Source organism: Salvelinus alpinus, chromosome 12, assembly GCF_045679555.1.
Source record: "Salvelinus alpinus chromosome 12, SLU_Salpinus.1, whole genome shotgun sequence".
NCBI classification, from domain to species: domain Eukaryota; kingdom Metazoa; phylum Chordata; class Actinopteri; order Salmoniformes; family Salmonidae; genus Salvelinus; species Salvelinus alpinus.
The window spans coordinates 58463894-58479972 of NC_092097.1; the positions used below are offsets into that span (position 1 = coordinate 58463894).

The following is a 16079-nucleotide window of genomic DNA, read 5'->3' on the forward strand; positions in this document are numbered from 1 at the left end:
GTAGTGGTGTGGTGATGTAGATATGTAGTGGTGTGGTGAGGTACTGTAGATATGTAGTGGTGTGGTGAGGTACTGTAGATATGTAGTGGTGTGGTGATGTAGATATGTAGTGGTGTGGTGAGGTACTGTAGATATGTAGTGGTGTGGTGTGGTACTGTAGATATGTAGTGGTGTGGTGATGTACTGTAGATATGTAGTGGTGTGGTGATGTAGATATGTAGTGGTGATGTACTGTAGATATGTAGTGGTGTGGTGATGTACTGTGGATATGTAGTGGTGTGGTGATGTACTGTAGATATGTAGTGGTGTGGTGATGTACTGTAGATATGTAGTGGTGTGGTGAGGTACTGTAGATATGTAGTGGTGTGGTGATGTACTGTAGATATGTAGTGGTGTGGTGATGTAGATATGTAGTGGTGTGGTGATGTAGATATGTAGTGGTGTGGTGATGTACTGTAGATATGTAGTGGTGTGGTGAGGTACTGTAGATATGTAGTGGTGTGGTGATGTACTGTAGATATGTAGTGGTGTGGTGATGTACTGTAGATATGTAGTGGTGTGGTGAGGTACTGTAGATATGTAGTGGTGTGGTGATGTACTGTAGATATGTAGTGGTGTGGTGATGTACTGTAGATATGTAGTGGTGTGGTGAGGTACTGTGGATATGTAGTGGTGTGGTGATGTACTGTAGATATGTAGTGGTGTGGTGATGTACTGTAGATATGTAGTGGTGTGGTGATGTACTGTAGATATGTAGTGGTGTGGTGAGGTACTGTGGATATGTAGTGGTGTGGTGATGTACTGTAGATATGTAGTGGTGTGGTGATGTACTGTAGATATGTAGTGGTGTGGTGATGTACTGTAGATATGTAGTGGTGTGGTGATGTACTGTAGATATGTAGTGGTGTGGTGAGGTACTGTGGATATGTAGTGGTGTGGTGTGGTACTGTAGATATGTAGTGGTGTGGTGATGTACTGTGGATATGTAGTGGTGTGGTGATGTACTGTAGATATGTAGTGGTGTGGTGATGTAGATATGTAGTGGTGTGGTGATGTACTGTAGATATGTAGTGGTGAGGTACTGTAGATATGTAGTGGTGTGGTGATGTACTGTAGATATGTAGTGGTGATGTACTGTAGATATGTAGTGGTGATGTACTGTAGATATGTAGTGGTGAGGTACTGTAGATATGTAGTGGTGTGGTGATGTACTGTAGATATGTAGTGGTGATGTACTGTAGATATGTAGTGGTGATGTACTGTAGATATGTAGTGGTGTGGTGATGTACTGTGGATATGTAGTGGTGTGGTGATGTACTGTGGATATGTAGTGGTGTGGTGATGTACTGTGGATATGTAGTGGTGTGGTGAGGTACTGTAGATATGTAGTGGTGTGGTGATGTACTGTAGATATGTAGTGGTGTGGTGATGTACTGTAGATATGTAGTGGTGTGGTGAGGTACTGTAGATATGTAGTGGTGTGGTGATGTACTGTAGATATGTAGTGGTGTGGTGATGTACTGTAGATATGTAGTGGTGTGGTGAGGTACTGTGGATATGTAGTGGTGTGGTGATGTACTGTAGATATGTAGTGGTGTGGTGATGTAGATATGTAGTGGTGATGTACTGTAGATATGTAGTGGTGTGGTGATGTAGATATGTAGTGGTGATGTACTGTAGATATGTAGTGGTGTGGTGATGTACTGTGGATATGTAGTGGTGTGGTGATGTACTGTGGATATGTAGTGGTGTGGTGAGGTACTGTAGATATGTAGTGGTGTGGTGATGTACTGTAGATATGTAGTGGTGTGGTGATGTACTGTAGATATGTAGTGGTGTGGTGAGGTACTGTAGATATGTAGTGGTGTGGTGATGTACTGTAGATATGTAGTGGTGTGGTGATGTACTGTAGATATGTAGTGGTGTGGTGAGGTACTGTGGATATGTAGTGGTGTGGTGATGTACTGTAGATATGTAGTGGTGTGGTGATGTACTGTAGATATGTAGTGGTGTGGTGATGTACTGTAGATATGTAGTGGTGTGGTGAGGTACTGTGGATATGTAGTGGTGTGGTGATGTACTGTAGATATGTAGTGGTGTGGTGATGTACTGTAGATATGTAGTGGTGTGGTGATGTACTGTAGATATGTAGTGGTGTGGTGATGTACTGTAGATATGTAGTGGTGTGGTGAGGTACTGTGGATATGTAGTGGTGTGGTGTGGTACTGTAGATATGTAGTGGTGTGGTGATGTACTGTGGATATGTAGTGGTGTGGTGATGTAGATATGTAGTGGTGTGGTGATGTACTGTAGATATGTAGTGGTGAGGTACTGTAGATATGTAGTGGTGTGGTGATGTACTGTAGATATGTAGTGGTGATGTACTGTAGATATGTAGTGGTGATGTACTGTAGATATGTAGTGGTGATGTACTGTAGATATGTAGTGGTGAGGTACTGTAGATATGTAGTGGTGTGGTGATGTACTGTAGATATGTAGTGGTGATGTACTGTAGATATGTAGTGGTGATGTACTGTAGATATGTAGTGGTGTGGTGATGTACTGTGGATATGTAGTGGTGTGGTGATGTACTGTGGATATGTAGTGGTGTGGTGATGTACTGTGGATATGTAGTGGTGTGGTGAGGTACTGTGGATATGTAGTGGTGTGGTGAGGTACTGTAGATATGTAGTGGTGCCTCCTGCCTGCCTGCCTCCTTCCTCCTACCTGCCTACCTGCCTGCCTGCCTGCCTCCTTCCTCCTACCTGCTACCACCATCCACTAATCGTGCTCTGCTCTGATCTGGACACACTGTTCTCAGAGCAGAAACAACATAATTCTACTGGGACAAATTATAATGTTGTGTTTATTGCTTGATCATTCTGGCTTTTATATCATTTCTATATTTTGAGGAATTTGAGCCTTATCCATAATCTAATTATGAAATACATTGTTGAGTCAGGGTGGCTGATGTTGGTCAGAGTGGAATGACGTGTGTGTGTGTGTGTGTGTGTGTGTGTGTGTGTGTGTGTGTGTGTGTGTGTGTGTGTGTGTGTGTGTGTGTGATCTTAACTGAGAGACAAGTGCTCCCCTGGGAAAGAGGACGGATGTTAGTTCTTAATAATCCTCAAGTGAAACAGAGTGAGATAGAGGGGAAAGCATTCTTATCAAAACACTGACAGACACAAAGCCACCGGGGGTTCGTGGCTAATGTGGGAATTGGGATGATGCTGGTTTATAAAGCTGGGATGATGCTGGTTCATAAAGCTGGGATGATGCTGGTTCATAAAGCTGGGATGATTCTGGTTTATTAAACTGGGATGATGCTAGTTTATAAAGCTGGGATGATGCTGGTTAATAAAGCTGTAAAACATTGTTTAGTATTATGCTCAGAGAATCCTCTATTATTCTTTGCAGTGCAGGTTTGGGTGGGTCTGTCTGGGTCTGTCTGGGTCTGTTTGCTTTTGGTTGAGCAGATCAGGACCAGATCTTGAGGTTTTGCTGTGATGCCACGCATGGATGGTTTCTGTGTGACAACACCTGAAATGTAAAAACTAAATTAATCCAAACTAAAAAAACACAACTGAAATGGAAAGAATGGTTGTACAGTATTTGTCATATGGTTTGTCCAATGCCTTTGTCAGAATTGTCTCTGATCCTCCTGTGCTCTAGATCCAGCCAGGGTTCGGTCTGCTGTTTGACATCGATGGGGTGCTGGTCCGGGGGAAGACTCCTATTCCAGCCGCTAAGAAGGCCTTCCAGAAGTTGGTGGACTCCAGAGGACAGTTCTTGGTTCCTGTGGTGTTCGTCACCAACGCTGGAAACTGTCTCCGTCAGAAGAAGGCTGATCAACTGTCTCAAATACTGGGAGTGCCTGTGAGTCCAACCCTAACCTTAACCTCTGACCCCTAACCCTGGGAGTGCCTGTGAGTCCAACCCTAACGTTAACCTCTGACCCCTAACGCTGGGAGTCCAACCCTAACACTAACCTCTGACCCATAACCCTATCCCTGGGAGTCCAACCCTAACCTTAACCTCTGACCCCTAACCCTAAACTCTGACTACTAAACCTGTGAGTCCAACCCTAACCTCTGACTACTAACCCTGGGAGTCCACACCTAGCCTCTGACCCTTAACCTTAACCTCTGACTACTAACTCGTGGAGTTCAACCCTAATCCTAACCTCTGACCCCTAACCTCTGACTACTAAACCTGTGAGACCAACCCTAACCCTAACCTCTGACTACTAACCTTGGGAGTCCAACCCTAACCTCTGACCCCTAACCTTAACCTCTGACCTCTAACCCTAACGTCTGACCCCTTGTCATGTGAGTCTAACCCTAACTGCTGACCCCTAACCCTCTTACCTCTAACCCTAACCTTTAACCCTAACCTTGGGAGTCCAACATCTAACCCTGGGAGTCTAACCCCTAACCCTGGGAGTCTAACCCTGGGAGTCTAACCTCTAACACTGGGAGTCTAACCCTGGGAGTCTAACCCCTAACCCTGGGAGTCTAACCCCTAACCCTGGGAATCTAACCCTGGGAGTCTAACCCCTAACCCTGGGAATCTAACCCTGGGAGTCTAACCCCTAACCCTGGGAATCTAACCTCAAACCGTGGGAGTCCAACCTCAAACCCTGGGAGTCCAAACTCAAACCCTGGGAGTCCAAACTCAAACCCTGGGAGTCCAACCTCAAACCCTGGGAGTTTAACCTCAAACCCTGGGAGTCCAACCTCAACCCCTTGCAGTTTAACCATAAACCCGGGACTTTAACACCTAACCCTGGGAGTCTAACCCTGGGAGTCTAACCCCTAACCCTGGGAGTCTAACCCTGGGAGTTTAACCCCTAACCCTGGGAGTCTAACCCTGGGAGTTTAACCTCTAACACTGGGAGTCTAGCCCCTAACCCTGGGAGTAACCCTGGGAGTCTAACCCCTAACCTTGGGAGTCTAACCCCTAACCCTGGGAGTCTAACCCCTAACCCTGGGAGTAACCCTGGGAGTCTAACCCCTAACCTTGGGAGTCTAACCCCTAACCCTGGGAGTCTAACCCCCTAACCCTGGGAGTCTAACCCCTAACCCTGGGAGTCTAACCCCTAACCCTGGGAGTCTAACCCTGGGAGTCTAACCCCTAACCTTTTTGGAGTCCAACCTCAAACCCTGGGAGTTTAACCTTAACCCTGGGAGTTTAACCCCTAACCCTGGGAGTCTAACCCTGGGAGTCTAACCCTAACCCTGGGAGTCTAACCCTAAACCCTGGGAGTCTAACCCTAAACCCTGGGAGTCTAACCCTAAACCCTGGGAGTCTAACCCTAAACCCTGGGAGTCTAACCCCAAACCCTGGGAGTCTAACCCCTAACCCTGGGAGTCTAACTCCTAACCACAAACCCTGGGAGTTTAACCTTAACCCTGGGAGTTTAACCTTAACCCTGGGAGTCTAATCCCTAACCTTGGGAGTCGAACCCTGGGAGTCTAACCCTGGGAGTCTAACCCTGGGAGTCTAACCCTGGGAGTCTAACCCCTAACCTTGGGAGTCTAACCTTGGGAGTCTAACCCCTAACCTTGGGAGTCTAACCCTGGGAGTCTAACCCTGAGAGTCTAACCCTAAACCCTGGGAGTCTAACCCCTAACCCTGGGAGTCTAACCCTGGGAGTCTAACCCCTAACCCTGGGAGTCTAACCCTGGGAGTCTATCCCCTAACCCTGGGAGTCTAACCCCTAACCTTTTTGGAGTCTAACCCCTAACCCTGGGAGTCTAACCCCTAACCCTGGGAGTCTAACCCCTAACCCTGGGAGTCTAACCCCTAACCCTGGGAGTCTAACCCCTAACCCTGGGAGTCTAACCCTGGGAGTCTAACCCCTAACCCTGGGAGTCTAACCCCTAACCCTGGGAGTCTAACCCCTAACCCTGGGAGTCTAACCCCTAACCCTGGGAGTCTAACCCCTAACCCTGGGAGTCTAACCCTGGGAGTCTAACCCCTAACCCTGGGAGTCTAACCTCTAACCCCTGGAAGTCTAACCCCTAACCCCTGGGAGTCTAACCTCTAACCCCTGGGAGTCTAACCCCTAACCCCTGGGAGTCTAACCCCTAACCCTGGGAGTCTAACCCCTAACCCTGGGAGTCTAACTTTAACCTGGAAGTCTAACCCATAACCCCTGGGAGTCTAACCCCTAACCCCTGGGAGTCTAACCCCTAACCCCTGGGAGTCTAACCCCCTAACCCTGGGAGTCTAACCCCTAACCCTGGGAGTCTAACCCCTAACCCTGGGAGTCTAACCCCTAACCCTGGGAGTCTAACCCCTAACCCTGGGAGTCTAACTTTAACCTGGAAGTCTAACCCATAACCCCTGGGAGTCTAACCCCTAACCCCTGGGAGTCTAACCCCTAACCCCTGGGAGTCTAACCCCTAACCCTGGGAGTCTAACCCCTAACCCTGGGAGTCTAACTTTAACCTGGAAGTCTAACCCATAACCCCTGGGAGTCTATCCCCTAACCCTGGGAGTCTAACCCCTAACCCCTGGGAGTCTAACCCCTAACCCTGGGAGTCTAACCCCTAACCCTGGGAGTCTAACCCCTAACCCTGGGAGTCTAACTTTAACCTGGAAGTCTAACCCATAACCCCTGGGAGTCTAACCCCTAACCCCTGGGAGTCTAACCCCTAACCCCTGGGAGTCTAACCCCTAACCCTGGGAGTCTAACCCCTAACCCTGGGAGTCTAACTTTAACCTGGAAGTCTAACCCATAACCCCTGGGAGTCTAACCCCTAACCCCTGGGAGTCTAACCCCTAACCCCTGGGAGTCTAACCCCTAACCCCTGGGAGTCTAACCCCTAACCCCTGGGAGTCTAACCCCTAACCCCTGGGAGTCTAACCCCTAACCCCTGGGAGTCTATCCCCCAACCCTGGGAGTCTAACCCCTAACCCCTGGGAGTCTAACCCCTAACCCCTGGGAGTCTAACCCCTAACCCTGGGAGTCTATCCCCCAACCCTGGGAGTCTAACCCCTAACCCCTGGGAGTCTAACCCCTAACCTTGGGAGTCTAACCCCTAACCCCTGGGAGTCTATCCCCCAACCTTGGGAGTCTAACCCCTAACCCCTGGGAGTCTATCCCCCAACCTTGGGAGTCTAACCCCTAACCCCTGGGAGTCTAACCCCTAACCCTGGGAGTCTATCCCCCAACCCTGGGAGTCTAACCCCTAACCCTGGGAGTCTATCCCCCAACCCTGGGAGTCTAACCCCTAACCCTGGGAGTCTATCCCCCAACCTTGGGAGTCTAACCCCTAACCCCTGGGAGTCTATCCCCCAACCCTGGGAGTCTAACCCCTAACCCTGGGAGTCTAACCCCAAACCCCTAACCTTGGGAGTCTAACCCTGGGAGTCTAAACATGGGAGTCTAACCTCTAAACCTGGGAGTCTAACCCCTAACCCTGGGAGTCTAACCCTGGGAGTCTAACCCTGGGAGTCTAACCCTAACCCTGGGAGTCTAACCCTGGGAGTCTAACCCTGGGAGTCTAACCCCTAACCCTGGGAGTCTAACCTTAACCTGGAAGTCTAACCCCTAACCCTGGGAGTCTAACCCTGGGAGTCTAACCCTGGGAGTCTAACCCTAACCCTGGGAGTCTAACCCTGGGAGTCTAACCCTGGGAGTCTAACCCCTAACCCTGGGAGTCTAACCTTAACCTGGAAGTCTAACCCCTAACCCTGGGAGTCTAACCCTGGGAGTCTAACCCTGGAAGTCTAACCCCTAACCCTGGGAGTCTAACCCTGGGAGTCTAACCTTAACCTGGAAGTCTAACCCCTAACCCTGGGAGTCCAACCTTAACCTGGAAGTCTAACCCCTAACCCTGGCCCTGGGAGTACCTATAAGCCAGGCTCATGTTTCATGTCTCTTACAGCATGCTAATTCATCTGGAGGTCTGAACTGAGAAGTGCAAACAACATTCATGTAAAACTGTCTGGATGTTCTCATAGTGTCTATCACCTGACCTAGAATCATTATCATTCTCACTTTATACTGAAGGTGGTTTCAGGCTGCAGCCAATCCAGTAGACTGCAACAGTCACTCTGTTTGATAACTTTATATCTGTGTTGTGTCTCTTGTAGATCTCCCAGGACCAGGTGATGCTGTCTCACAGTCCTCTCAGGATGTTCACGAAGTACCATGAGAAATGTGTTCTGGTGTCAGGACAAGGACCTGTACTGGATATCGCTAACAAGTATCTGTCTAATCACTTCTAACTCTGCTGTTTCACTGTGCCATTATCACCAGATGTATATAGTTACTCAGCCAGTGTGAGTAGCTTACTAAAAAACTATCGACATTTAAAACATCAATCAAAGCCTTTAGTCTTTCTTAGAGGGGTAGTTCTATGTTAATCAGTAAGATCACATGGCTGTACAGCTGGTTGTGTTTTGTAATCCTGGTTCATCTGCTCCCCATATATTCAAGGTCTCTGTGATTACTGGGTAATCACCTGGCAGGTCCAGGGACAGTAATGAGAGCGTATACAATAATAGTGCATCGATGACGATAAGAGCAGATGATGTTGTTATCCAGATAACAACTTCCGGCGCCGAAAAGAGATGGCCGCCTCGCTTCGCGTTCCTTGGAAAATATGCAGTATTTTGTTTTTTTACGTGTTATTTCTTACATCGGTACCCCAGGTAATCTTAGGTTTCATTACATACAGTCGGGAGGAACTACTGAATATACGATTAACGTCAACTCATCATCGTTCCTACCAGGAATATGACTTTCCCGAAACGGATCCAGTGTTTTGCCTTCCACCCAATACAATGGATCTGATCCCAGCCGGCGACCCTGTGCGACGCCGAAAAAGGGGCAAACGAGGCGGTCTCGTGGTCAGGCTTCGGAGACGGGCACATCGCGCTCCACTCCCTAGCATACTACTCGCCAATGTCCAGTCTCTTGACAACAAGGTTGATGAAATCCGAGCACGGGTAGCATTCCAGAGAGACATCAGGGATTGCAACGTGCTCTGCTTCACGGAAACATGGCTAACTCAAGGGACGCTAACGGAGTCGGTGCAGCCAGCTGGTTTCTTCATGCATCGCGCCGACAGAAACAAACATCTTTCCGGTAAGAAGAGGGGCGGGGGGGTATGCCTTATGATTAACGAGAAGTGGTGTGATCATCATAACAACACACAGGAACTCAAGTCATTCTGTTCACCTGATCTAGAACTCCTCACAATCAAATGTCGACCGCATTATCTACCAAGGGAATTCTCTTCAATCATAATCACAGCCGTATATATTCCCCCCCAAGCAGACACATCGATGGCCCTGAACGAACTTTATCTGACTCTTTGTAAACTGGAAACCACACACCCTGAGGCTGCATTCATCGTAGCTGGGGATTTTAACAAGGCTAATCTAAAAACAAAACTCCCTAAATTCTATCAGCATATCGATTGTGCTACCAGGGCTGGAAAAACCCTAGACCATTGTTATACTAATTTCCGCGACGCATATAAGGCCCTCCCCCGCCCCCCTTTCGGAAAAGCTGACCACGACTCCATTTTGTTGATTCCAGCCTACAAACAGAAACTCAAACAACAGGCTCCCGCGCTCAGGTCTGTTCAACGCTGGTCCGACCAATCTGAATCCACGCTTCAAGACTGCTTCGATCACGCGGATTGGAATATGTTCCGCATCGCGTCCAACAACAATATTGACGAATATGCTGATTCGGTGAGCGAGTTCATTAGGAAGTGCATTGACGATGTCGTACCCACAGCAACGATTAAAACATTCCCAAACCAGAAACCGTGGATTGACGGCAGCATTCGCGTGAAACTGAAAGCGCGAACCACTGCTTTTAACCAGGGCAAGGTGACCGGAAGCATGACCGAATACAAACAGTGTAGCTATTCTCTCCGCAAGGCTATCAAACAGGCTAAGTCCCAGTACAGAGACAAAATCGAGTCGCAATTCAACAGCTCAGACACAAGAGGTATGTGGCAGGGTCTACAGTCAATCACGGATTACAAAAAGAAAACCAGCCCCGTCGCGGACCAGGATGTCTTGCTCCCAGACAGGCTAAACAACTTTTTTGCCCGCTTTGAGGACAATACAGTGCCACTGACACGGCCCCCTACCAAAACCTGCGGGCTCTCCTTCACTGCAGCCGAGGTGAGTAAAACATTTAAACGTGTTAACCCTCGCAAGGCTGCAGGCCCAGACGGCATTCCCAGCCGCGTCCTCAGAGCATGCGCAGACCAGCTGGCTGGTGTGTTTACGGACATATTCAATCAATCCTTATCCCAGTCTGCTGTTCCCACATGCTTCAAGAGGGCCACCATTGTTCCTGTTCCCAAGAAAGCTAAGGTAACTGAGCTAAACGACTACCGCCCCGTAGCACTCACTTCCGTCATCATGAAGTGCTTTGAGAGACTAGTCAAGGACCATATCACCTCCACCCTACCGGACACCCTAGACCCACTCCAATTTGCTTACCGACCCAATAGGTCCACAGACGACGCAATCGCAACCACACTGCACACTGCCCTAACCCATCTGGACAAGAGGAATACCCATGTGAGAATGCTGTTCATCGATTACAGCTCAGCATTTAACACCATAGTACCCTCCAAACTCGTCATCAAGCTCGAGACCCTGGGTCTCGACCCCGCCCTGTGCAACTGGGTCCTGGACTTCCTGACGGGCCGCCCCCAGGTGGTGAGGGTAGGTAACAACATCTCCACCCCGCTGATCCTCAACACTGGGGCCCCACAAGGGTGCGTTCTGAGCCCTCTCCTGTACTCCCTGTTCACCCACGACTGCGTGGCCATGCACGCCTCCAACTCAATCATCAAGTTTGCGGATGACACTACAGTGGTAGGCTTGATTACCAACAACGACGAGACGGCCTACAGGGAGGAGGTGAGGGCCCTCGGAGTGTGGTGTCAGGAAAATAACCTCACACTCAACGTCAACAAAACAAAGGAGATGATTGTGGACTTCAGGAAACAGCAGAGGGAGCACCCCCCTATCCACATCGACGGGTCAGTAGTGGAGAAGGTGGAAAGTTTTAAGTTCCTCGGTGTACACATCACGGACAAACTGAATTGGTCCACCCACACAGACAGCGTTGTGAAGAAGGCGCAGCAGCGCCTCTTCAACCTCAGGAGGCTGAAGAAATTCGGCTTGTCACCAAAAGCACTCACAAACTTCTACAGATGCACAATCGAGAGCATCCTGTCGGGCTGTATCACCGCCTGGTACGGCAACTGCTCCGCCCACAACCGTAAGGCTCTCCAGAGGGTAGTGAGGTCTGCAGAACGCATCACCGGGGGCAAACTACCTGCCCTCCAGGACACCTACACCACCCGATGTCACAGGAAGGCCATAAAGATCATCAAGGACAACAACCACCCAAGCCACTGCCTGTTCACCCCGCTATCATCCAGAAGGCGAGGTCAGTACAGGTGCATCAAAGCAGGGACCGAGAGACTGAAAAACAGCTTCTATCTCAAGGCCATCAGACTGTTAAACAGCCACCACTAACATTTAGCGGCCGCTGCCAACATACCGACTCAACTCCAGCCACTTTAAAAATGGGAATTGATGGAAATTATGTAAAAATGTACCACTAGCCACTTTAAACAATGCCACTTAATATAATGTTTACATACCCTACATTACCCATCTCATATGTATATACTGTACTCTATATCATCTACTGCATCTTGCCATCTTTATGTAATACATGTACCACTAGCCACTTTAAACTATGCCACTTTATGTTTACATACCCTACAGTACTCATCTCATATGTATATACCGTACTCTATACCATCTACTGCATCTGCCATGCCGTTCTGTACCACCACTCATTCATATATCTTTATGTACATATTCTTTATCCCTTTACACTTGTGTGTGTGTGTAAGGTAGTAGTTGTGGAATTGTTAGGTTAGATTACTTGTTGGTTATTACTGCATTGTCGGAACTAGAAGCACAAGCATTTCGCTACACTCGCATTAACATCTGCTAACCATGTGTATGTGACTAATAACATTTGATTTGATTTGATTTGATTTGAGATAAAAGTTTGGCCTACTGCTTCAGCCTGGGGCTTGTCGTCCAGATAAAGGTTTGGCCTACTGCTTCAGCCTGGGGCTTGTCGTCCAGATAAAGGTTTGGCCTACTGCTTCAGCCTGGGGCTTGGCGTCCAGATAAATGTTTGGCCTACTGCTTCAGCCTGGACCTTGTTGTCCAGATAAAGGTTTGGCCTACTGCTTCAGCCTGGGGCTTGTCGTCCAGATAAAGGTTTGGCCTACTGCTTCAGCCTGGGGCTTGGCGTCCAGATAAAGGTTTGGCCTACTGCTTCAGCCTGGGGCTTGGCGTCCAGATAAAGGTTTGGCCTACTGCTTCAGCCTGGGGCTTGTCATCCAGATAAAGGTTTGGCCTACTGCTTCAGCCTGGGGCTTGTCGTCCAGATAAAGGTTTGGCCTACTGCTTCAGCCTGGGGCTTGGCGTCCAGATAAAGGTTTGGCCTACTGCTTCAGCCTGGGGCTTGGCGTCCAGATAAAGGTTTGGCCTACTGCTTCAGCCTGGGGCTTGTCATCCAGATAAAGGTTTGGCCTACTGCTTCAGCCTGGGGCTTGTCGTCCAGATAAAGGTTTGGCCTACTGCTTCAGCCTGGGGCTTGTCGTCCAGATAAAGGTTTGGCCTACTGCTTCAGCCTGGGGCTTGTCATCCAGATAAAGGTTTGGCCTACTGCTTCAGCCTGGGGCTTGTCGTCCAGATAAAGGTTTGGCCTACTGCTTCAGCCTGGGGCTTGTCGTCCAGATAAAGGTTTGGCCTACTGCTTCAGCCTGGGGCTTGTTGTCCAGATAAAGGTTTGGCCTACTGCTTCAGCCTGGGGCTTGGCGTCCAGATAAAGGTTTGGCCTACTGCTTCAGCCTGGGGCTTGTCGTCCAGATAAAGGTTTGGCCTACTGCTTCAGCCTGGGGCTTGTCGTCCAGATAAAGGTTTGGCCTACTGCTTCAGCCTGGGGCTTGGCGTCCAGATAAAGGTTTGGACTACTGCTTCAGCCTGGGGCTTGGCGTCCAGATAAAGGTTTGGCCTACTGCTTCAGCCTGGGGCTTGTCGTCCAGATAAAGGTTTGGCCTACTGCTTCAGCCTGGGGCTTGTCATCCAGATAAAGGTTTGGCCTACTGCTTCAGCCTGGGGCTTGTCGTCCAGATAAAGGTTTGGCCTACTGCTTCAGCCTGGGGCTTGGCGTCCAGATAAAGGTTTGGCCTACTGCTTCAGCCTGGGGCTTGTCGTCCAGATAAAGGTTTGGCCTACTGCTTCAGCCTGGGGCTTGTCGTCCAGATAAAGGTTTGGCCTACTGCTTCAGCCTGGGGCTTGGCGTCCAGATAAAGGTTTGGCCTACTGCTTCAGCCTGGGGCTTGGCGTCCAGATAAAGGTTTGGCCTACTGCTTCAGCCTGGGGCTTGTCATCCAGATAAAGGTTTGGCCTACTGCTTCAGCCTGGGGCTTGTCGTCCAGATAAAGGTTTGGCCTACTGCTTCAGCCTGGGGCTTGTCGTCCAGATAAAGGTTTGGCCTACTGCTTCAGCCTGGGGCTTGTCATCCAGATAAAGGTTTGGCCTACTGCTTCAGCCTGGGGCTTGTCGTCCAGATAAAGGTTTGGCCTACTGCTTCAGCCTGGGGCTTGTCGTCCAGATAAAGGTTTGGCCTACTGCTTCAGCCTGGGGCTTGGCGTCCAGATAAAGGTTTGGCCTACTGCTTCAGCCTGGACCTTGTTGTCCAGATAAAGGTTTGGCCTACTGCTTCAGCCTGGGGCTTGTCGTCCAAATAAAGGTTTGGCCTACTGCTTCAGCCTGGGGCTTGTCGTCCAGATAAAGGTTTGGCCTACTGCTTCAGCCTGGGGCTTGTCGTCCAGATAAAGGTTTGGCCTACTGCTTCAGCCTGGGGCTTGTCGTCCAGATAAAGGTTTGGCCTACTGCTTCAGCCTGGGGCTTGGCGTCCAGATAAAGGTTTGGCCTACTGCTTCAGCCTGGGGCTTGTCATCCAGATAAAGGTTTGGCCTACTGCTTCAGCCTGGGGCTTGTCGTCCAGATAAAGGTTTGGCCTACTGCTTCAGCCTGGGGCTTGTCATCCAGATAAAGGTTTGGCCTACTGCTTCAGCCTGGGGCTTGTCGTCCAGATAAAGGTTTGGCCTACTGCTTCAGCCTGGGGCTTGGCGTCCAGATAAAGGTTTGGCCTACTGCTTCAGCCTGGGGCTTGTTATCCAGATAAAGGTTTGGCCTACTGCTCCTGCCTGTGGCTTGTCGTCCAGATAAAGGTTTGGCCTACTGCTCCTGCCTGTGGCTGGCAAACCTAAACACAGCGTCGTCAGCCATGCTGATGATCAGACCTTTTCTAGCACAGAGAATACAGAACGGTCTTTGATAAGAGTATAAACTGTGGAAATTCCACTGAGTATACAAAACATTAAGAGTATTCCATGACATAGACTGACCAGGCGAATCCAAGTGAAAGCTATGATCCCTTATTGATGTCAATTGTTAAATCCACTTCAATCAGTGTTAATGAAGGGGAGGAGATGGGAAAAAGAAGGACTTTCAAGCCTTGAGACATGGATTGTGTATTTGTGCCATTCAGAGGGTGAATGGGCAAGATAAAACATTTAAGTGCCTTTGAACTGTTTGTGTCAAGAACTGCAAGGTTTCTGGGTTTTTCACACCCATGTGTATCAAGAATGGTCCACCACCCAAAGGACATCCAGCCAATTGGATTCAACTGTGGGAAGCATTGGAGTCAACATGGGTCAGCATCCCTGTGGAATGCTTTCGATACCTTGTAGAGTCCATGCCCCGACGAATTGAGGCTGTTCTGAGGGCAAAAGAGAGTGGGGTACCAGTAAATATTATGAAGCTGTTCCTAATGTTGGGCTCCCGAGTGGCGCAGTGGTCTAAGGCACTGCATCTCAGTGCAAGAGGCGCCCTGGTTCGAATCCAGGCTGTATCACATCTGGCCGTGAGTGGGAGTCCCATAGGGCGGCGCACAATTGGCCCAGCGTCGTCCGGGGTAGGCTGTCAATGTAAATAATAATTTGTTTCTTAACTGTTTGGTATACTTAGTGTATGTTTTAGTGTTATAGATGTTACCATGTTGATCCTTAACGTCCCTCCAGTCTGGGCTTCCGGAATGTGGTGAGCATCGACATGTTGAGAGAATACTTCCCCCTGCTGGATATGGTGGACCACAACAGACGACCCAAACTACCAGTAGGAACACGCACGCACGCACACACACACGGTGGTGCTGTTGGACAGGAAAAACCATCCATGTAACCTCATTGGATCATGGTGGCCATATTGTTTGAGCTAGAGTCCTGGAAGATGTTGTGTTTAAAAACATGGGTACATACACTACCGTTCAAAAGTTTGGGGTCACTTAGAAATGTCTTTGTTTTCCATGAAAACATACATGAAATTAGTTGCAAAATGAATAGGAAATATAGTCAAGACGTTGACAAGGTTATAAATAATGATTTTTAATTGAAATAATAATAGTGTCCTTCAAACTTTGATTTCGTCAAAGAATCCTCCATTTGCAACAATTACAGCCTTGCAGACCTTTGGCATTCTAGTTGTCAATTTGTTGAGGTAATCTGAAGAGATTTCACCCCATGCTTCCTGAAGCACCTCCCACAAGTTGGATTGGCTTGATGGGCACTTCTTACGTACCATACGGTCAAGCTGCTCCCACAACAGCTCAATAGGGTTGAGATCCGGTGACTGTACTGGCCACTCCATTATAGACAGAATACCAGCTGACTGCTTCTTCCCTAAATAGTTATTGCATAGTTTGGAGCTGTGCTTTGGGTCATTGTCCTGTTGTAGGAGGAAATTGGCTCCAATTAAGCGCAGTCCACAGGGTATGGCATTGCAAAATGGAGTGATAGCCTTCCTTCTTCAAGATCCCTTTTACCCTGTACAAATCTCCCACTTTACCACCACCAAAGCACCCCCAGACCATCACATTGCCTCCACCATGCTTGACAGATGCGTCAACCACCAAAGCACCCCCAGACCATCAC

General features: G+C 48.9%; 1 protein-coding gene across 1 annotated transcript in view; it reads left to right on the forward strand.

Annotated features, from left to right (window-relative positions):
- LOC139536422 (haloacid dehalogenase-like hydrolase domain-containing 5) overlaps positions 1–16079 on the forward strand; it is a 33938-nt gene that overhangs the window by 2701 nt on the left and 15158 nt on the right. The window contains exons 2-4 of the mRNA XM_071336952.1: positions 3673–3876; positions 8104–8216; positions 15171–15264. Coding sequence (XP_071193053.1) covers positions 3673–3876; positions 8104–8216; positions 15171–15264 — 411 coding nt within the window. The remainder of the gene's footprint in view (positions 1–3672; positions 3877–8103; positions 8217–15170; positions 15265–16079) is intronic.